At 45.0% G+C, this 19505-nt stretch overlaps 1 protein-coding gene across 1 annotated transcript in view; it reads left to right on the forward strand.

Moving 5' to 3' along the window:
- The window catches only part of LOC106751974 (lachesin-like), a 173510-nt gene that overhangs the window by 147698 nt on the left and 6307 nt on the right, over nt 1–19505 (forward strand). The window contains exons 4-8 of the mRNA XM_014633314.1: nt 645–830; nt 1225–1420; nt 2360–2488; nt 13315–13434; nt 13730–13900. Coding sequence (XP_014488800.1) covers nt 645–830; nt 1225–1420; nt 2360–2488; nt 13315–13434; nt 13730–13900 — 802 coding nt within the window. The remainder of the gene's footprint in view (nt 1–644; nt 831–1224; nt 1421–2359; nt 2489–13314; nt 13435–13729; nt 13901–19505) is intronic.

Below are 19505 nucleotides of genomic sequence, written 5' to 3' on the forward strand. Positions count from 1 at the left end.
CAATTAATAAGAAAACTTAAGTATATTTCGCAAAAATATATATTCCGTCGTCACTGTCATATATTTTTTTCTAACCAGTAAATTCCGAAGAAAATGTCACGAGAAACATTTACTTCGCAAAATTTCAATTTCTTTTTCTCAATATGCGTTACACGCTGAACAATTTTATCCTTCCATAAATAAGATATTAATACGGACAATATTAATATTCTAACGGCATTATAAGACATGCGTGCTTTGCTCTTAAAGGCTCATTAAAATTCTTTATTTGGTTAGATTAAGAAGGAGCAGTCTTTCTTAATACGATCGAACTGAATTAACTAGAAAATGATCTCGAGTTTCTTTTACGCTAAAAGGATATAGAAAAGCTCGATGTCTCTTATTTGATACCGATAGATTTGATGCGAATGCGAGACAGCCGAAACTGTGAAGTTTCAAAGTCTAGCTCGACGCGTGATTGCGCAAAGTATCTGCCTGACGAAAACGCCGATTAGAGCTCGCAACGAAAGCGAAATAGCGATTAGCCGACGAATGTTAATTGACGCGCGTAGCGATGAGATTAAGCGAAATGCGCGAGGACGGAGGAGCGGAACCGAGTCGCGCGAGAAAATTCCGCCTTTTAAGAAATGGGTTTGTGAGGCCAGGTGGCGTGGATCAAAGCGGATACCAAGGCGATCCTGGCGATTCACGAGCACGTGATCACGAACAACGCCCGCCTGTCGGTAACTCACAGCGACTACAACACGTGGACGTTGCACATTCGCGGAGCGCGGCGGGAGGATCGCGGGATTTACATGTGTCAGGTCAACACGGATCCCATGAAAAGCCAGGTACGTGGTATCACGTATTACCCCGCATGAAAAATCGAGCACGGGGAGAAAACGCGTCCGTCTCACGAAACCCGCCGCGAGATCCACGAACGAATATTCCTGAGACTACGGGCTTTCGAGGAAAGGCATCAGAAAACCGATGATCATCGCATATCGAGCGTAATGGAGAACTCCTGTAACTCGATGTTAAATTCGAAATAACTCGCGGAAGTTACTTGAAATTTACTATCGAATTTACAATCGTGACCTCGAACTCGGGATTCGCCGGTTTAATCCGGCCGCCGATTTCGTCGTGTATCTCGTAACAATGTGGACTCCCTCTTCGCCGAGCCTAATATACATACGCACACACATACACGGACGCGTTATAATTAATCTCCCCCTGCATTTGCAGAGCGCGTTTTTGGAGGTGGTAATACCGCCAGACATCATCTCGGAGGAGACCACGAACGACCTGATGGTTCCCGAGGGAGGGGCCGCGAAGCTGGTGTGCAAAGCGCGCGGCTACCCCAAGCCCGAGATCATGTGGAGGCGGGAAGACGGCACCGAAATCATTTCGCGTACCGGCCTCTCCGGCGGCAAGACAAAACGTGAGGACTCAAAGTTTTATTTCGCAACGAGTCGCTTTCGCATCTCGGGGGAGCGATACGGCCGCGGCGCTACAACATCGGCCTTTTTTTTACCGAAGCTGAAACTGCCGACGCAATTAAAATCGATCCCGTCGGAGTAGTGCGCGCCCGGGATATAACCTTACAAACTGAACCGGCCGTCGCTCACATGTCAGGAGCATCGAAATCGGCGATTTTCGAATTTTCCACCGATAACGTTCTCGGCGAAACAGCCGGATTTCGCTTCGACGAAAGTTCAGACTCAAAATTAAAAATATATATAAATAAATATATAATTAAAAAATTTCAAAATTAAAAATTCAGCTGGCTAGCGCCTCGACGAAATTTCAACCCTGTATTAAACCTGTATTAAACCGTTAATTCTAAGACACAATAAGCGCTGGAATAGCAAAATAAGTTCCATTTCAATTCTAATAATATAATTATCTCCAAAATTGACCCTGATGATACCTCAAATTCCCGTTTTCGTTGTTTTAACCTCGAAAGAAATGTAATTCAAAATAGCATTAAAAATAAAAGCTATAGAATTAAAGGCTCAAAAGAGGAGTTAATTAGAGTAAATATCGTCAAAGTAAGTTGTTATTAGTCTACAGGCCATCTAAAGTAGACGCAAACTATCTTTGAGAGTATCAAAATAGCATCAAAATTTCAACTCGGGTCTCCACTCTCGAAATTAACTCCGACGACGTCCAACGTCGCGAGCCGCTCATCAAATCGAGACGCGTCGCATCCGCGATGAATCAAATGGGGCAGGAAATAAACTAAATGCAATAACGGTGAATTTCCACGTGAACGTTTATGAGCGGCGCAAGTTAAGCCGATCGGGTATTAATGTTGTACACTTTGATTACGTGTAACGAGCTAACTTCTGAGAGCGTTCCTCGCGCTTGCATATTGCAGTACCCACTGCAGAGGGCGAAACGCTGACTTTGTCGAAAGTAACGAGAGGCGAGATGGGCGCCTACCTGTGCATCGCCAGCAACGGAGTGCCTCCGACAGTCAGCAAACGAATGATGTTGCACGTGCACTGTAAGTACATCAACCGCCGCCCCGATTCGACGCCCGCCTTACGTACGTCACAAAAGAAATTTTTTTTTCCAACATCGTGCACACACTCGACAATCGATAATTAACCACCATATCTGTATCGCTGTTTTATTTTTACCAGTTATTTACATAGGATGAGACAATAACTATTACCATTTTTATTATCATCGAAATATAAGAGTAGGAAAAAATGTATCCAACGGAAATTTTGCATTGATATAACAACGGTCATCACTTCAAACACCTTTCGTAAGTGTATAAACTTTTTTTATCCAGTCGTTAATACAATATTTTTATTTCTCGAAGATATTCAAGGTGGTAAAAATTATCGCCTCACCGTGTATATATCTCATCAATCGTACAGACTACCATACCTCCGCCAGATTAATGGTAGTCCCCACAGTGAGTCCTTTTAAGCGAAAATATCGAAAATTCGGCCAGCCGTAATTGCCTTGGCGAAAGAGCAAATAACGTGGATTCGTGAGCGGATGAAAGTGGCGAAAACTTTCGCACATTACGAGGCCGCTAAGTGAGAAATAACAGAAGGACGGACAAGCGATTCTTTGCCCAGATCCTCGCCACCAAAGACACACCGGAATTTATAAAGTAAATATCGTAGACACCCTGTAACGGATTGGAAAGCAATTGGAAAGCAAAACAAACTGTACGAGGGTCTCGCGTGAGCATGAGCTCCACCGTTGAAAATTTATGAATCCGCAACCGCCCAACGAGTCACACACACGTTTCATGGGGAAGGGGGCGGGGGTCACCGGTCTCTCGAAACAAGCTCTCTTTCGACTAATCTTTAATTAATAACATAGGTTTACGCTCACTCCTTCAGCCCGCTCATCTCTTACGGAATGTTTTATTCATTAAAGAGAAAGGGATGTATTCGCATAAATATTGAATATGCAAATATATGAGTGCGGCACCCTCGAAAAGCGTCATGATGATATTTTTGCGGAAAGTTTCAACGCGTCTGTTTTAATTAATCCTACCCATTGATCGTTACTCCCATCTTGAGCAGACAAGTAATAAAACAAACGATTTGCGCACCATATTCCGTTATTTTCAACAGTCGTCCGATAATAGACATTCACGAAAATAAATAATACGTTTTTTACGCTGCAAAGAATACGATTTATCAGCAGAATTTTTGTTTCTCGCTTCGCGACGATAATTGAAATTCTGAGACACGGTAAGTTCCCGTCGATATTCGCAGTTCGAGTCGAAATTTTGACTCTATATTAATTAGTGCTTATCAATTTCAAGTAGCCCGCGTATCCGAGTCTTCCAGTGACTGAATATATTGTTAATCTCAGACGTTATTATTATCTATCATCGTTGGAAAAATCAATAATTTATAACGTCAATAAATTACAACGTCTGAAATTAGCCGTATGCTGAGTTACCGAGAGACTCGGAGTAGTCGAATAATTCATAGCACTATTAATCAACTCTTCATCCTCGGTAAGCTCGTTAAACGTTCATGAAAATCGGAAATATTACGCATACTAAATAATTTGACATATCTATAATTATACTATATATTGTCATCGGCGTCCTGCGTCCTCCATCCTGTTTTCCGAATATCCACTTGTAGCACTAACTCTCGCGTAAATACGATTTGATCGGAGAAACACGTGTGAATTAGCGCGACGTCGACGATACTCTGATTAAATGTTCCAGAAGTTAAGGGAATATTTCAAACACCCGATGGGAATGATAACTCACTTTAACCGATACACGTGCTCCGCGTCGCGGTACGTCGCTCGGAGACGCAATGACTCGGTCACGGAAACGTCCGCAAGGCATGAGAATACTAAACCAAACAGCAATATGAGCTACGTTATCTCCCGTTCATCGCCAGCGGTCCTCTGCAGAGAAAATACACGACGTACGACAGTACCAAAACAATCAGCAAAAAGGTCAAAGTCATGTCCCGCTAATCGCCAATTGTCGTCGTCCATTAAACAATAACCAATATACAAGTTCGTTGGTTAACTTCCTCGAAATATTCCGCAAGTGTCCTTTTAAATTTAACAATTAATTAATCCCATCTGAACACTTCCATTTAAAGGATTTCCATTATTGCATCGAGTTCAAATTTAAATCTCCATTTGTGCACAATACTACTGTGCACTCAACTACTATCTTTATCCTTATTCTTTTCTTCCGCTCCTTTTCAATCTTCAAATCTTCATGTTAAAATTTCCGATAAACAATATCAATAGACTAATTATGAGAAATTTGTGCTTTCGTTCCCTCGTGAAATCCATTATCTGTTTAATCCACATTTTCATTATTTAATATTTTCTCATCGCGCATATTCCATCTGCAGCCGAATAAGATACATAATTGATAGCTCATGAAAACAGAGAAAATATTAAATACAGATAGAACATTGGGATGACTGAATATTAAATCATTCTGAAATATGTTCTTTTCTTCAAGCGTCAACGTGGAGAAGACGGACGATAAATTTATAACATTAATCCGAGAATTGTCGCTGTACAGGTCATGGTGATCCGCGCCAATATGTCTTTGTCTGTCTTGCCACTACCAATTGTGATACCCCTCCCGCCGGTACGGAGTATGGAGGTACAGATGTACCCTCCCAAGTCCCTACCCTCTACATAGCACGACAGCCATCACTAAGTCCGACTGAAGCTGTCATGCGTAAGAGATGTGTGCGGGTCACCGTGACCCACAGCGACGACTGCCGGGGTTAAAGGGATAACAATAGCTCTTGCATAATGTTATATCTCAAAATTATCCCTCGGCCCGTCAAGTTCGACGGAATTCGCGACAGAGTTCACGTAGGAACCAAAACTCGCGTCATCGATGCCTCTCTAACTAATCGCACGTCGTCGATCCGCGGAAAACGCTCATAAGAGGGAAAATAGGACGAGCGCGTTCGCCGGAGAAAATACGTCTCTCGTCTCTCTCGTCACTCTTTTTTTTTTTTTACCAGCCATATAACGCCGCGATTTCCCGGCTTCAGAACGTTTCTCCGCGCAATCGTCCGGGAGGTGTAAACTCCGCGAACTACCGGCAGTAGCCTTATCCACGCGAGACACACTTCTCGGAGTAAGGCGAGAAGGGGCGTCTCGAAGGGAATACAAGGCGTCGCGGCAACGATGAAGAAAAGCGCCGGTTGTACGGCGAGATAGCCATCGTCGCCTTCTCTGCATAATTTCACCGTAGCGTAGGTACGAGACGGCGGGCTCTCCTCGGTAAAAGGAAGCCGAGACGGGATGACGAGGACCACGGACAAGGGGTTGGGAAGGGTGGGGTGGTGGAGGAGCGAAGCGGGAGAGCGGTGGGGTGAAAAAAGACTAAAGGTAAAATACTGCTTAAATAACAGCGCGCGATGGCGACGAGAGCGAAGGAGAGACTTCACAGGGTGATGGAGCGTCGGAAAGGGGCACGAGAGATAATAAAATTACACTCGGGACGCGACGGTACAACACACCTACATCCAAGCCTCCTTCCGGGGTTTAGCGAGAAGACCGTGCACAATAAGGCTCTGTTCAGATTGCGAGAAGGTGAGGGTGGATGGAGGCAAGCGCGCAAGTGAACGGGAACGTCGGTGTGTCGAAGGAACGTTGTAAACTTAACTCCCCGTAGACTTCGTTATGAGATCAGTTCGGATATCCATCCTTCGCGTTATAGGAATCACGATTTTCTCGAGGAAAAGCGAGAGAACACTTGCAATACGTGTATATATATCTCGAAAAGGCAAAATCATATTACGTGCACAAGGTTTGGATGTAATTTCATCGACCGGTGATTAACACGTTGAGTGCTGCATCAATTTTACATGACTACCCACTCACGCTACACGGGTCACCGATGATCCATGTTTTATCGCATTTATCATATATAAGATTTTTATGAAAGATACGTTTCTCTTATAATATTTATAAGACTACAAAAATCGTTTTTATGAACAGGAAGAGGTAACATACAATCGTGCTCTGTAGAACAAAACATTTGTATATTTTTATTTAAATGATACATTTATATTTAAAGAGATATAAAGAGATGTTTTTTGTTAAAATAGATTAAACACAGATGAGATTTATTGGAACAATCATCATAAAATGTTATTACTCTTTTAGAACAATTTCTTGCAAGTTGGCTATTATATGTGCAGGTCACCGATGGTCCACCAACTGCGGCACTTAACTGCATTGTGTTAACTACGTTGTTCATACTAAATACTGTTTACAATTTCAAACAATATCCAAAATTTCATCCAAAAATCGTTCCGTCGGATACGAAGATGCGAAAGTACGGAGCGCTTGTTAAATTAAATTCAAAGTTACACGATAATCGTTCCGACCAGATAATTGCAGATGATGACCCAATGGTCAAACAACGGATTCGAGCACTTTAAAATAAGTCTGGCGAATTTCTGGTTCATTATATTATTTTCTACGGCCTGTCAAATTATTTTTATACTACTGGTTACACGCAGATGTAGTGATTCAACGATTTCCCATTAATTAAATTATACGGAAAAAATTAGTATCAATTCAAGATTCATATTCTTATGTATAAGCAAGAATATAATCTTATGTAAAAAACTTGCTTACAGTAAGAAATTCTATATAGTTCCATTAAAAATATATTCTTGTTATTCAAGAATAATTTTCAAGAATCAAGAGGAAAAATTGGATAGAAAGAACGATATTTTTTCAAACTAATACACTTCTTAATTCGACGATATCGTTTCCATCCGATATTTTGTTTCCTTTCAATTCATAAAAATTACACCTGGATAACAAGAATATGATATTTTTAGTGGAACTATATAAACATTTCTTCACGTAAGCGAGTTTTATCTTCACATGAGATTATATACTCTTGCTTATATATGAGAACACGAGTCTTGAATTTATACTAATTTTCTTCAGTGCAGCAGTATAAAACTCATTTGGCGGGTTAGGAAAATAACACGGCACGCCGCGGGTTATCCAAGCCTGTTCTCGACTAAACACAAACGAATCCGGAGAAATTTTTCTTCAAGATAGACATTTCAGTGCACCGTACCGCGCGTCTCTTCGCCGAATGCGAAGGTAGCCGAAAAGAGAGCGCGATCTGCAAAGAAGAAGCAGTGGTAGTTTCATCGGGGAGAAGAAGAAGCGTGGCACGACGATAGCGAGTTAAGCCGCGGTTACGGGCGGCCCGAACGTGGTCTTAGATCCCGCTGTGGAGAGGTAATTCCTCGCCGGAAATTGGACGTACCTATGGTACGTACGTACGTATGCTCTCGCGGCACGATCTCTCGCACCTGGGCCTCGGGCGCGATAAGATCGCGCGGGATAATCGAGTTTCATTGAAATACGCTATGGACGACTGCGTCCGCGCGAGCTATTGCCAGCGAAATTCGCGCGACCGGCGCGAGCCCGGCGTTTCTATTGTAGGGAGAGTTGTTCGAGACGCGCGCGTTTCATTCGGGGCAACGGAACTGCTCGTGGCAGACGGCCGATTGCTCCGTACGATTGCGTGATGCGAAGCACCGAAGTTCCTTTGAAAACGCGGAAGAACGCGGGCAATCGTCGGCTGGAATGCCGTTCGCGTGCGATCGCACCGCGGGAACGGCGCTCTGTCGTCGATTTGCATGCTAATTGAGGAGGGGGCTCGATACGTTCCACCTGGACATTCGACGTTCTGCGTGAAACTCGAGAGCCTATATCGATTCTACTTGTTGATATTTTTCCCGCCCGGACAGCTTTCCGAGTGAAATTACCGAAGTCGCGCGAAACGGTGGAATAACACCTGCGCTCGTCATCGGCGTCAACACGCGACACAATGAAAGTTCACCCGCGATTAAGCGTTCCACAGAGGGTACACAGAGGCGGGGAACGGGAAGAAGGTGGTGGAGACCAAAGCTTGATCTAATCATCGCAAGATGTGACAAGCTGAACTTTACTCGAAAACTTTAAATACCTCGCCGTCCGCTCGGTTTTAACTCGGCCCCAACATTTTAACTTCTCCGTTACATCTCGCGCACGACTTCCCGCCCCGTTTCGCAACTTTCCGCGGAAGTCGGACGCGTAATTACGCGTTAGATAAATACAGTTATATACAAAACACGAAAGGACGGGCGGAAGGACCCGCCCGGTGCGAAGCGACAGGCCGCTAACGGGAAAGAAACGAAAGAGAGAGAGAGAGAGAGAGAGGGGAAAAGAGATAGATAGATAGAAAGAGAAAATGAGAGAGAGACAGAACGCAGAAAAGATGCCGAGATGTCGGACTCCCGACACGGTCTTAACACCGCTTCTTAACAAAGAACCATTACGTCGGAGTGGGTGTACACGATGTGAGCGCCATAGAAAAGGATCGAGCGTTATCTTATCACCGCAGGAATACCAGGGCGTTGGTTCCTCCGCGACCGAAGGCGGGAGAGAAGAAAATCTCTCTCTTTCTCTCTCCCGCCCCAACCCTCGCGAAACCGTAGATTTTCAACGTCTCGCGAGGTCGCGCGAGGAAGCAACTTGCGCGACTGCTATATCCCGGAAAACACAATAAGGCCCTTCTAACACTTGTAAGTTGACTTTATGCTGTGCCGCCATTGGCTGCCCTTAAGTAGACCTAATATCACCCGTGACACTCTCCTATCTCAGGATTATGCACGCGACGCAGGCGCCTTTTTCCGTGATAATGTGAGCGCGACCAAGAAGTCGTTCGCTTGACGGACTTCGTACGACGAATTAAACGCGAATAAAGTCGTTACGCACCTGTAATTACTTGTCCGTCCGCCTGTAATCGCGCACCTCACTCAAATTGACGTCGGTCGGTCGGTCGGTCGGTCGGCCGATTTTCCGCTCGTGTCCGGAGTAAATTCTTGTAATTTTCGCGACTCGTGAGAACCCTGGCAGAAAAGTATGCGGTTTTTCTCGACACCTACCCAGTTACTGTTTAACATCAATGCATTCTCATTAGTTGTAACAATACTGCGTAGGAAATGGACAAGAACTTGGTAGAGTTTTATTCAGAGGTACTTCTAAAGAAAAATTGCCCATTTCATGAACAGTACGCTTGCTTAATAAGCAATTGAGTAATTTTTGTCCATTATTAATATTGTTCCGTTTTCGTTCAGTGAATGGATTCAGATTTTGCGCATCTTTTGTACGCAGTAACTGCAGGAAAAGCGTTACATTTTGATTGAAATCCCAAGTAGTTTTACTTCTCAGACTCTACTAGACAGAAGTTAATATAACTGTCCAGTAGCTGTTTAAAAAATGCATAACATTTCTACCAAGAAAACACTGAATTTCAGAAGGCGCAACGAGAAGATATGACTGGCGAAGAGATGTCGTTGGATAATTCAATTTTTCTGTTGTCGCGCACGAATCGGAGTGCTCTCTCTCTCTCTCTCTCTCTGTCGCAGAAAACGGACAAGTTTTATTCGATAAACTTCAGCGGCAAGTTCATCGAAAATTTGTCACGCCGAATATTACTTGGCAAGCGCCGGCTGACTTAATCGTTGCGTATCGGTATGGAAATTGGCTATCTAGGGGGCATTTGATACGCTATCGAGAGCCGTGCGTTGCAATTCCGGCCGCATTAAATTATTACAGTGCATTAAATTGTTACACCGCATTAGATCGCGGAGTATGAGCGCGACGAGCGCGCAATTTCGCACCACAGACCGCATTAAGCGCTTTGAGGCGCGCTCCGTTTAATTAGCGGAGGCGACGAAAGAAATTGGCCGCCGCCGCACTTATTTGCAAGCCGGATTGTGCCTCGCGGTCGGCTCTATTTCAGTATTTCGCGGCGATCGATCGGCCATCCATTCTACGGCGCGGATATCGCATCCGCGAACTTTATTTGATTGATGTTCGAGAAGCTTATTTTGGGCGTTGCTATATTTATCGGCGATACCGCATCGTGAACTTGCACACGTTATACGTAAATATGATGGAGATGCTCCATATTTTTGGAGGAGAATTCTCAGCTGAAAATATGCCGCGAACAGTATTCCGCGGGCGCGCGGATTTATCGCATTAGCGGAAATCTTTAAGAGCCGTGAATGACCGGCCGAGATGACGTTTTCTCAATAAATCTCAAATGAATTTGAGACTCCGGGGCAAACTTTTAATTTGATCCTGCAGTCTCGGGATATTAAATGTTAAAAAGACGACTATCCGTCAAAATTTCATTGAAGAGAAATTCCAGAAAATCGAATAGGGAGAAATGAAGAGAAAAATAGTAGAAGGGAGAAAGAGAGAAAGGAAGAGAAAGAGAGAGAGAGAGAGAGAGAGAGAGAGAAATATATATGCGTGCGAGGTGATGGTTTCGCGATACCCCGCGTATAGCATTTGGATTTGAAGGATCTAATGAGTATGAATCGTACTTGCGCCGCGCAGGTAATTGTATACTTCGTTGGCGCGCGAGTATTTGTACGGGCGAATATAAGCGATTCGATATATACGGCTCGGCCTGTTTATCGATAAACTGGCGACGCGCAAAATGCACAGCGACGATTTGCATTCCGCGCAATTACTCGGTGGCGGTGGCCGACGCCGAAATGTCGCGGCGTATTTGCGTTTCGCCGAGCTCGGGCCGCGGGCTCGTTCACAATTAGGAGTAATGTCGAGCGATCTCGCGCTGTTTGTTATCCGAGCAAACGCATCGCCCTATCGCCGTTCTCCCGCGCCCACGTCCGGCTAAACGCTACACGAAGAATTCCCAGCGCGAATATTCGTCACTATACGCGGTGCTCCGCGCTCGTATTCGCTCGTTCGCGCGAAATCAGTGTCGCTGGTTTCCGAAGCGGATCGAAAGTTCGCGGCGCAAATCCGTCGGAAAATCGCGCAACGGGGTTTGCGAGACACGTCCGGTAAATCGAAGCAATTAAAACTCTCTCCCTCTCTCTCCCTTTTTCTCTCTCTCTCTCTCCCTAGCTTTCACTCAGTCTGGCAGCCGCGGCGGCCAGAAGGGATTCATAAATCAATTCTCGCGATAGAACGCGCGGGTTGTGCTTAGGGGCGAAAACGTGATTCAATTCGGTACATAATTGTTCGGCCGGAATTGTCGAGAGCCCGCGCGTCCGAATTAACGCGCGCGCGCGTAGTTCGTTGGGTTGTTTCATTTTGATAATTCGCGCCGCTCTTTCCCGCGCGTCCGCGTTTTACGCTAGCCGACGTGCGCCATAATTGCCAATTATTCGCAATCGCGCGCGCAATTATTAATAACGTCGCGGTCGCATCCGGATTTCTGACCAGGCGAAGGCGTCGCTCGCATAACAAAACGCTTCTCTCTCTCTCTCTCTCTCTTTCTCCCTCTATCTGTTTCTCCCGCGCGAAATGCGGAGAATATCGAAACCGGCCGGATTTTTACTCCAAGGTGTCGATACATCTGACTTATAGTGATCCTAGTGGTCGACATTCTGTGTATTCCCTTTCCTCGTATAAAAGTGCCGCCTCGGTGGTGCTGCTAGTGCCGCTGTTAGTGCCGCCGCGATCTTCAGTGTGCACAAGCGCGGCGACGAGGCGTATATATTTCCCAAGTGGCGCGCGAGATAAAGAGTCGACCAAAGACTCCGCTGCCGAGGAAACGGCCAGTTTATCTGGCGCCATCATCTTAATTTTCCGTTACCACGTACGTAATATCGTCACCCGATATTCCGGCCGGTATCGCCGACCTGATCTTTATTACTGACATTACGGGCCATCTTATAGGGAGCGTTATCTTTTAACGACGGCGATACAGAATCGTTAAGGACTGTAATGACAAATTTCAGACGCCACCATGAATACAGATTGCCCGTCCACATATTTCATATTTGTATGCAAACGATATTATTTTTACGTCGCGATACACATCTCTCGAGACTCTGCATGGGGGAAGATTGGAGCAGCGGCTGGAAAAATGACAGCCGAGTCGCGAGCGCTTCGGGAGAGATGCGTTTACAGTTTACCGTGATATCGTAAAGCTGGGAAAATACCGCGAGACCGAACAGTACTTATCCCTTTCTCGAAACAGGGCCCTCCCCCTTGTAATCGGCAATTAGACGATAGAGCATCGTCATTGAGATACCAGAATAATGTCGACGACACGCGAGGAAATTTCCTGCTCGCGGAATATTTCTGGAAAAAACGCGGCACCGTTCAATGAGCTGCAGATTTTCCTAGGGGTTCCTACGGAGACGGAATTTCACGTCACAGTGGGGGTTAAGTAGCCGTTGTAAAACGCACTGTAAGCGCTTTGTGACGACACAACGTTGGCCGAAGCTTCGGCCGAAAGAAGAAGTGCTCGGCGCGGTCGCCTGTTAAAACGTAAGCAGCTCACGAAAAGCTGCTTACGATACTCGAAACGAAAGGCAGTGCGATGCTGCCAAGAGAGAGAGAGAAAGAGAGAGGGCGAGGCCGATAAAGAGAGGGAGGGAGAGAGAGAGAGAAAGATAGAAAGCGCCCTTTCTGCTCGCTCGTCAAATGACAGTCTGTCAGCGTGTTTCATTAGCGTGAGCTGCACGCGACTCACTAATGACGCACTCGCACAAAGGGACCGCAGTGTAACGGCGAAATAAGGCGATTGAATTGTGCGAGTGATATGATATATACCGTTGTTTCCCTACCCCGAGGACACACACCACTGCTTTCGTCTGCGAGACGAATGTAAAAAAACATCCTTTGTGACGTCGCGCACGCGCACGAGCGATCAGGCGTTCAATTAGAGAAATTAATTCGCGGAGAATTGCCCGCTCGCGCGCGCGTGCAGCGAATGGCTGAGTCGACGGTGTACACTGGATCGTTGCATTGTGACTGACCGAAAATGTACGTTATGGATTACAGTTCACCCGATGGTCCAAGTGCCGAACCAGCTGGTCGGGGCCCCGACTGGAACCAACGTCACGTTAGTTTGCCACGTGGAGGCGTCACCCAAAGCCATTAATTACTGGACTCGGGAGTCGGGTAATACAACGTAGCGTAATTCTTGTTGCTCGATCCGCTCGCGGCAAGTAAGACCTCTCTTACCTGTTGACCCGCGTTCGCGCGCTCCAGCACTTTATAATAGCTCGCAGTAAGTGTGAGGGTTTACGCGTGCCTCGGCATTTCTCATCGTCCGCGAAAAATAGCAACTCCGATCGATAGAAATGCCCGCGCGAGCGAGAGATTTTTTGTTCCTCCTCTTTCGATCTTCATTTTGCAACCCCCCGTAAGCACCGTCTCGCCGCGATCTCTAACATCTTCAAACGTGTTTCCGCAGGCGAGATGATAATCACCAACAGCAAGTACGCGATGTCCGAGATGAAGACGTCGGTGTACAGCGTGCAGATGCGGCTGGTGATCATGAACCTGCAGAAGCAGGACCTGGGTGGCTACAAGTGTATCTCGAAGAACTCCATCGGCGACGCCGAGGGGAACATCCGGCTTTACGGTGAGTTTTTGGGGGAGGGGTAACGCGCGTCCTCTCAGCGACGGTGAATCGTCGGCGAGGACGTCGTAAAGTCTCGTTATGCGCGGTAGGGCTTCCGGAGGGTACCGAGATATTCGAGATATTCTGAAGAACCAGTCGCGAGATATCAACCCCATTAAAAGCCATAATTACTGCACAGTTTTCATTGAAAAGTCGGTCTGTTTATTCCCCAGGAGTCTCGTGTTAATATAAAAGAACTATTTTATGCTGAATTATCAACTGTATTAATTATTAGGTGCTAAGAAGAAAAATGAAATTATGTATTAATTGACTTTATTCAATAAAAAGGTAAGATATATCATAACTAGAGCACTGTAAAAAATTAAATAACGATTTACTGAAATTTTTATGTTACTTTAACAAGGGGGATATTAAAAAGTACTATGTTAACAAGGTGAATACGTTAATTTAACATTTTATTTGTGTACTTTTTAACATATTCACCTTGTTAAAGTAACACAAAAATTCCAGTGCATCGTTATTTGCACAAGATTTTTCATCGTGTGGCCATTAGTGTGTTAACAATATTCACAATAATATTGCAAATTCCAAAGTAAAATGCTTAACCGAATATCGAATTAAACGCGATTTAATTACTTTCTTTCCTCAACCAAAATTGCATTTCGTACTTGCGCGTTTTAACGTACGACAGCTGTAAATTCAGACTCTTAAAAGCGAGAGTGCTGTTAGATCTTACGAAGGCCCTAAAACAGCCTTGAATACGAGACACGTGTACTTTACCGCCGCGGTCGGCGAGAAAGTATGGCGTATCACTGCGACATCGCCGTTTCCATTACACGCGCGATTTAATACGTCGCAATCTCGCAGGAGCGATCGACGGCAACGATTTTCTCGCGCGTTACGCAACACGACGCTATTTTTCTTGTCACCTCGTGGCGACGCGCTGCCGCGAGAACGGCGAGCGGTCCCGGTTTACGTATAGAATTAAACGTCGTCGCGAAAAATAGCCGTTCGACAGGCGCGGATGCGAATCGTTTTACAGAAATGCAGCAAGTTTTACGACGTGCACGCGTACACTGTCCGTGGAGAGGGCGAGGTGGGAGATGGAAGCATTCTTTTATTTTTATCAGCACCCCGGTCCGCTGATCTATTGTGCACAACCGTTGATTGTGCAACAAAGAATGCGAAAAGAGCGGTACAACTACCGCAAAACAGCAAATCGTATATCCGGGAAGGGAATATTTGAAGCTGCGTATAACCTTTCTAACGCTACCTCGCTGTTTCGGTAATCTCAGGAATTTATCTCCGAAGAGACCGCACCACCGACACTACAAAGATATCGGTATTCGCGAAATTAAGTTTCCTCTCTTTCTCTCTCGAGTTTTACTATTTAAGATATTGGAAACCGGTGCCCCGGAGACAGATCGGAATTTCCGCAGTTTCTTAGCCACGTCTCCGTCGTAACCGTAAGTTATTTCACGGCGCAGATAATATTGTACTTTCTGTATAATATTTATGGAATTCGCTTCCCCATTGTGTGTCCGCGAAATACCACCACCGACCGCGCCGGTACGTCCATGAAATACCTGAGTCAGTAATCTTTAAAATGTCTTTACGATATCGGTTAAAACATGATTACAGTCCCGCCCTCTCTTTCCAGGATGGCCCCACCTTTAACATTCTTCCCGCGTTTAAAAGCCGCCGTTCTAGTATCTCACACACGTCCCATTTCACGTGCCGATAACAACACGACGAGGCGCGAGATATCGCAACATTATCTCGAAAGAAACAAGCATCACTCGTCAATCGATAACTATTACGGCCCGCGTATTAATAGTCGTTACTTGAAGCTCGTTTCACGAGAGGTCCTCAACTTTGAATCCAGATTTGAATCTGAATTTTTCGAATTATACAACGTGACATTACATCTATATATAATTACAATTCGCCACTATATATAATCACATCTCGCGAGAAGCGGTCCCAGTGCTTTTCGAAATTTCAGATTTATATCACGTGCAGTCGTGCGCGAAAACTGAAGTGCGCATAATTGGAGCGACTAAAAAAAGTTCCGGAAGCAGCGACGACGCGCGATCTCATGCGAGTGCGAATAATGCTGCCGCGCGTACAATAAGTCGTCATGAGTGTTGCCTCATAATTCCCCGCGCTGATTGAACGTTACGATCCGTTTACGACGCGTATGCAGGCGCCACTTTTACTGCCGAAAAACGAATGAAAAGGGAAAAAAAAAAGAACGGTGCATTTCCGCGGACGACGCGGCAGTAGCCGACGACGACGACGACGACGATGTTCTCGCCCGGTGTCATCAGCCGTAAATGCGCCCATAACTTCCCGCTTACTTTCCCGAAGCGTTCTTATTTTTTCACAGTTTATTTACCGGATTCCATCACATAATTTTCCGCTTTATAGCGCGAGGAAAAATCCAGTGCAGCTGAGAACTGCGCGCGCTTCTCTCGCGGATAACACAGCGACGAGAAGGTGTAATCAACTTACTTTACGCGCCAGATTCTTTCGCATTTTTCCGGCCATGACGCCGCGATCGGCGGCACTCGAGGATGTGGTAATTGAATCGCCCCCGTGGAATCCGAAGCAAATGAGGTCTCGCGCGCGCGGAAAATAGAAGCGCCCATCGAAAAATGGCGCGACGCGAATTAAGCGGCATATTTCGGCCGATCTCTGAAACTATTCGTCACGTGAGTTCTTGCAAAACGGAAAATCCGTTTTGCGGAACAGTGACAGCCCAATTTTGTCGTAACGCTGAATGAAATGATATTTCTGCGACATTGTTTAACGACATCTGTCCGACTCGATCGACATTCCCGACGTATATCGTAGATTATACGTGACAATAGAAAATTGATATAATGAACTTAGTAAACGTGACAAATACGAGCCGTTACATTCGGTCTCGCGCTTTTAATCCGCGGATACGGTGTAGATCGAATTTTAAGTAGCCGCAATGACGTTTCAACATGACGTAGGAAAGCGCTCATCGGCGTCTTCCCTTATCTCTATCCCTGTTTGTGACATCAGTTCTGATTATTTTACGAAAACCGTGAATACGCAGTGTTTATGTGCTCGCGCGATGTTTTTGTGCGCTCGCACAAATGGTTGTATTTCTAATCAAAATAACAGAACGAACGCGACACCCGGCGGCATTCCCCGCCGCAATAATTAGTGTCGGCGCACTAAAAGTTATCTCACCGATAAAAGATCAGTTATGGCATTACATGTCGCGAGTTTCGCACGCGTATCCGGGGGGCGCTATCGCTGCGAAAATGCAGCGCAGCGCGCGCGATCGGAGTGAAATTCCGAGCGAGTTATCGACGAGAAGCGCGCATAAAATTACAGATTCACGCGCGCCCCTGCAATCTGCATCCCTGCGCGTGCGGGAGAATATCTCCGCGTGACGTTGTCGTCGAAGGGACGCGACAGCGAAGGGAAACATATACGGGAGACAGAGAGACAGAGAGAGGGAAAAACCTCTCGCCAAACCGCGACAAAAAATCTAATCGCATCTAGTGCTGCCGGTATAACCCGGATATTTCTGTACCCGGCTACCGAAAGTCGCAAGTACCATCGGAATAAAAAGTAAAAAAGATCTGTTTTATAGAATCATTTCATATGTGTGTATTCTCCCCGACATAAATATATTTGTCTGCGCAATCTGCGTGTATATGTAAAAATACTAAGATAAGGGTGACAACAAGTGAGCACTTGGCTAGATATTTTATATTTTGCCTTGACAATCTTGACGCTAAATTATTTGGACGCTTAATTTGAATGCTTAAGAACAAAATATTTCGCGAAGTATAAACAAGGAATAAATAACTGAACTCAGATATTCAGTTAAATTGAGAAATGCCCGGGTGGCCGGAATTGACAGCGCTAATCGCGTCGTTGAAAGAAACGGCGACGGTACAATGACAGTACGCAAAAAATTCCGCCGCGCGGCATAAGAGAAGATCTCAATCGTTCACCTCGCGCTCGCCGTAACGCGTATAAAAAGACGTAACAAGTGGAAGAAAGCGGCGCCCGAGATATTCGCGAGTTAACTACTACCCCCGCGGCCGTGCTCGCGCGCGCGCAACCCTCTAATGACGGCAATTTTATCGCGCTGTCGTGTAAAGAGCGGGCGTTGCGAGGGTGCGCGATGGTATCCCGGCATGCTCGAACTTCTCGTTGAAGTCACGCGATCAGATAAGCTCGAAGGATTAACTGTTAAACCGCTGGTGTAAACTGGGCGCGAACAGAGAGGAAGGTGGAAAGAGCGCGCGCACGGTTCCTACACGGGGTCGAAGGAGGGGGGGGGGGGCACGGTAGATTTAAAGGCGCCGAGAGCGGGAGAAAGAGAGAGAGAGAGAGAGAAAATGAGGGTGAGGGGCCGAAAGGCTACATCGATGTTGGAGGACAGTGGCGGCATGTTGACGCGTCATGTCGAAAGCTGAAAGTCCGCGAAACAATATCCGAGCTTTCCACCCCCCAGCTGCACCGCGCCGCTTTTTCGTGTCCTCTTTTCCGCCGCTCTTCCAGGGATGTTCTTGTCACAGATTGGGCGCGCGTGAGCGGTCGGGATTATGGATTTACTTTGATAAATGGCGACTCGATGTATCCGCGAGGCGTAACCCCGGAGTGAAGATCGCATCGCTTTAAATTATAAGTCAGGCGGTTTGACTCCAGAGCCGCGTTACATCGACACAGTGGAATCCACGATACTCGGGACTCTCTGATCATCGCATACCGCGTAGCATTTCGCGATTTAAAATAATTGTCTCGGGAACTGAATTTCTCGAGAACTTGGAGTACGTATCGATCGGAACGTTATTTAAATGCTTGCACAATTAGAAAAGGATTGACCGTTCGAAAGCTGTAATATATAGCGAGAAACATTTTATATTTGTATTAAAATCGGTCCTTGTTAAAATTTTTGTGTTAAACTCTTAACATTTCCGTGTGTTTACTTAGCCTATTGTGTTTATGTTATCTCAATATATTTTGTGTTGAGACAATGTTCAACGCGTGTAAATGTTAAAATAACATATTTTATACTTCGGTGTTGATTAACATATGGATGTTATTTTACTGAATATTATTAGTGACATATTTTGTACGTTAAAATTTACAGACAAGCTGTGTTAATTAATCTCAGTAACGGTCATCACCTTAAAACTTAGACAATACTAAATGTAATGTATAGTTAGAGTGTAGAAATAGCGCAATGTGTAAGATAGGATATTAAAATCCCAAGTTCGAATCTAATGGTAAGTATGTTTTTTTACATATTGATATATTGATATTGATAATATTGATTTAATCAATTAAATGGCACATAAATTAAGATTTCGGACAAAATCGTTGACGACATAAAAACAACGCGATAAAAAAAACGATAAATAATAGTTTTTCTAATATGAAAATAATATTTATTATATTTAATATTACAAATATGTCAATTTAACTTATAATCTGTATCTAAATAATATCAAAGTATTACATATTTTATGTTAAGTTTTGATGTAATATTTGTGTTGTGTTATTTACAAAACTATTTGCCTTGTGTAAAATGAACACAATAATTTTGGTA

This window comes from Dinoponera quadriceps, unplaced genomic scaffold (genome assembly GCF_001313825.1).
Source record: "Dinoponera quadriceps isolate SergipeBrazil2010 unplaced genomic scaffold, ASM131382v1 scaffold426, whole genome shotgun sequence".
Classification (NCBI taxonomy): Eukaryota; Metazoa; Arthropoda; class Insecta; order Hymenoptera; family Formicidae; genus Dinoponera; species Dinoponera quadriceps.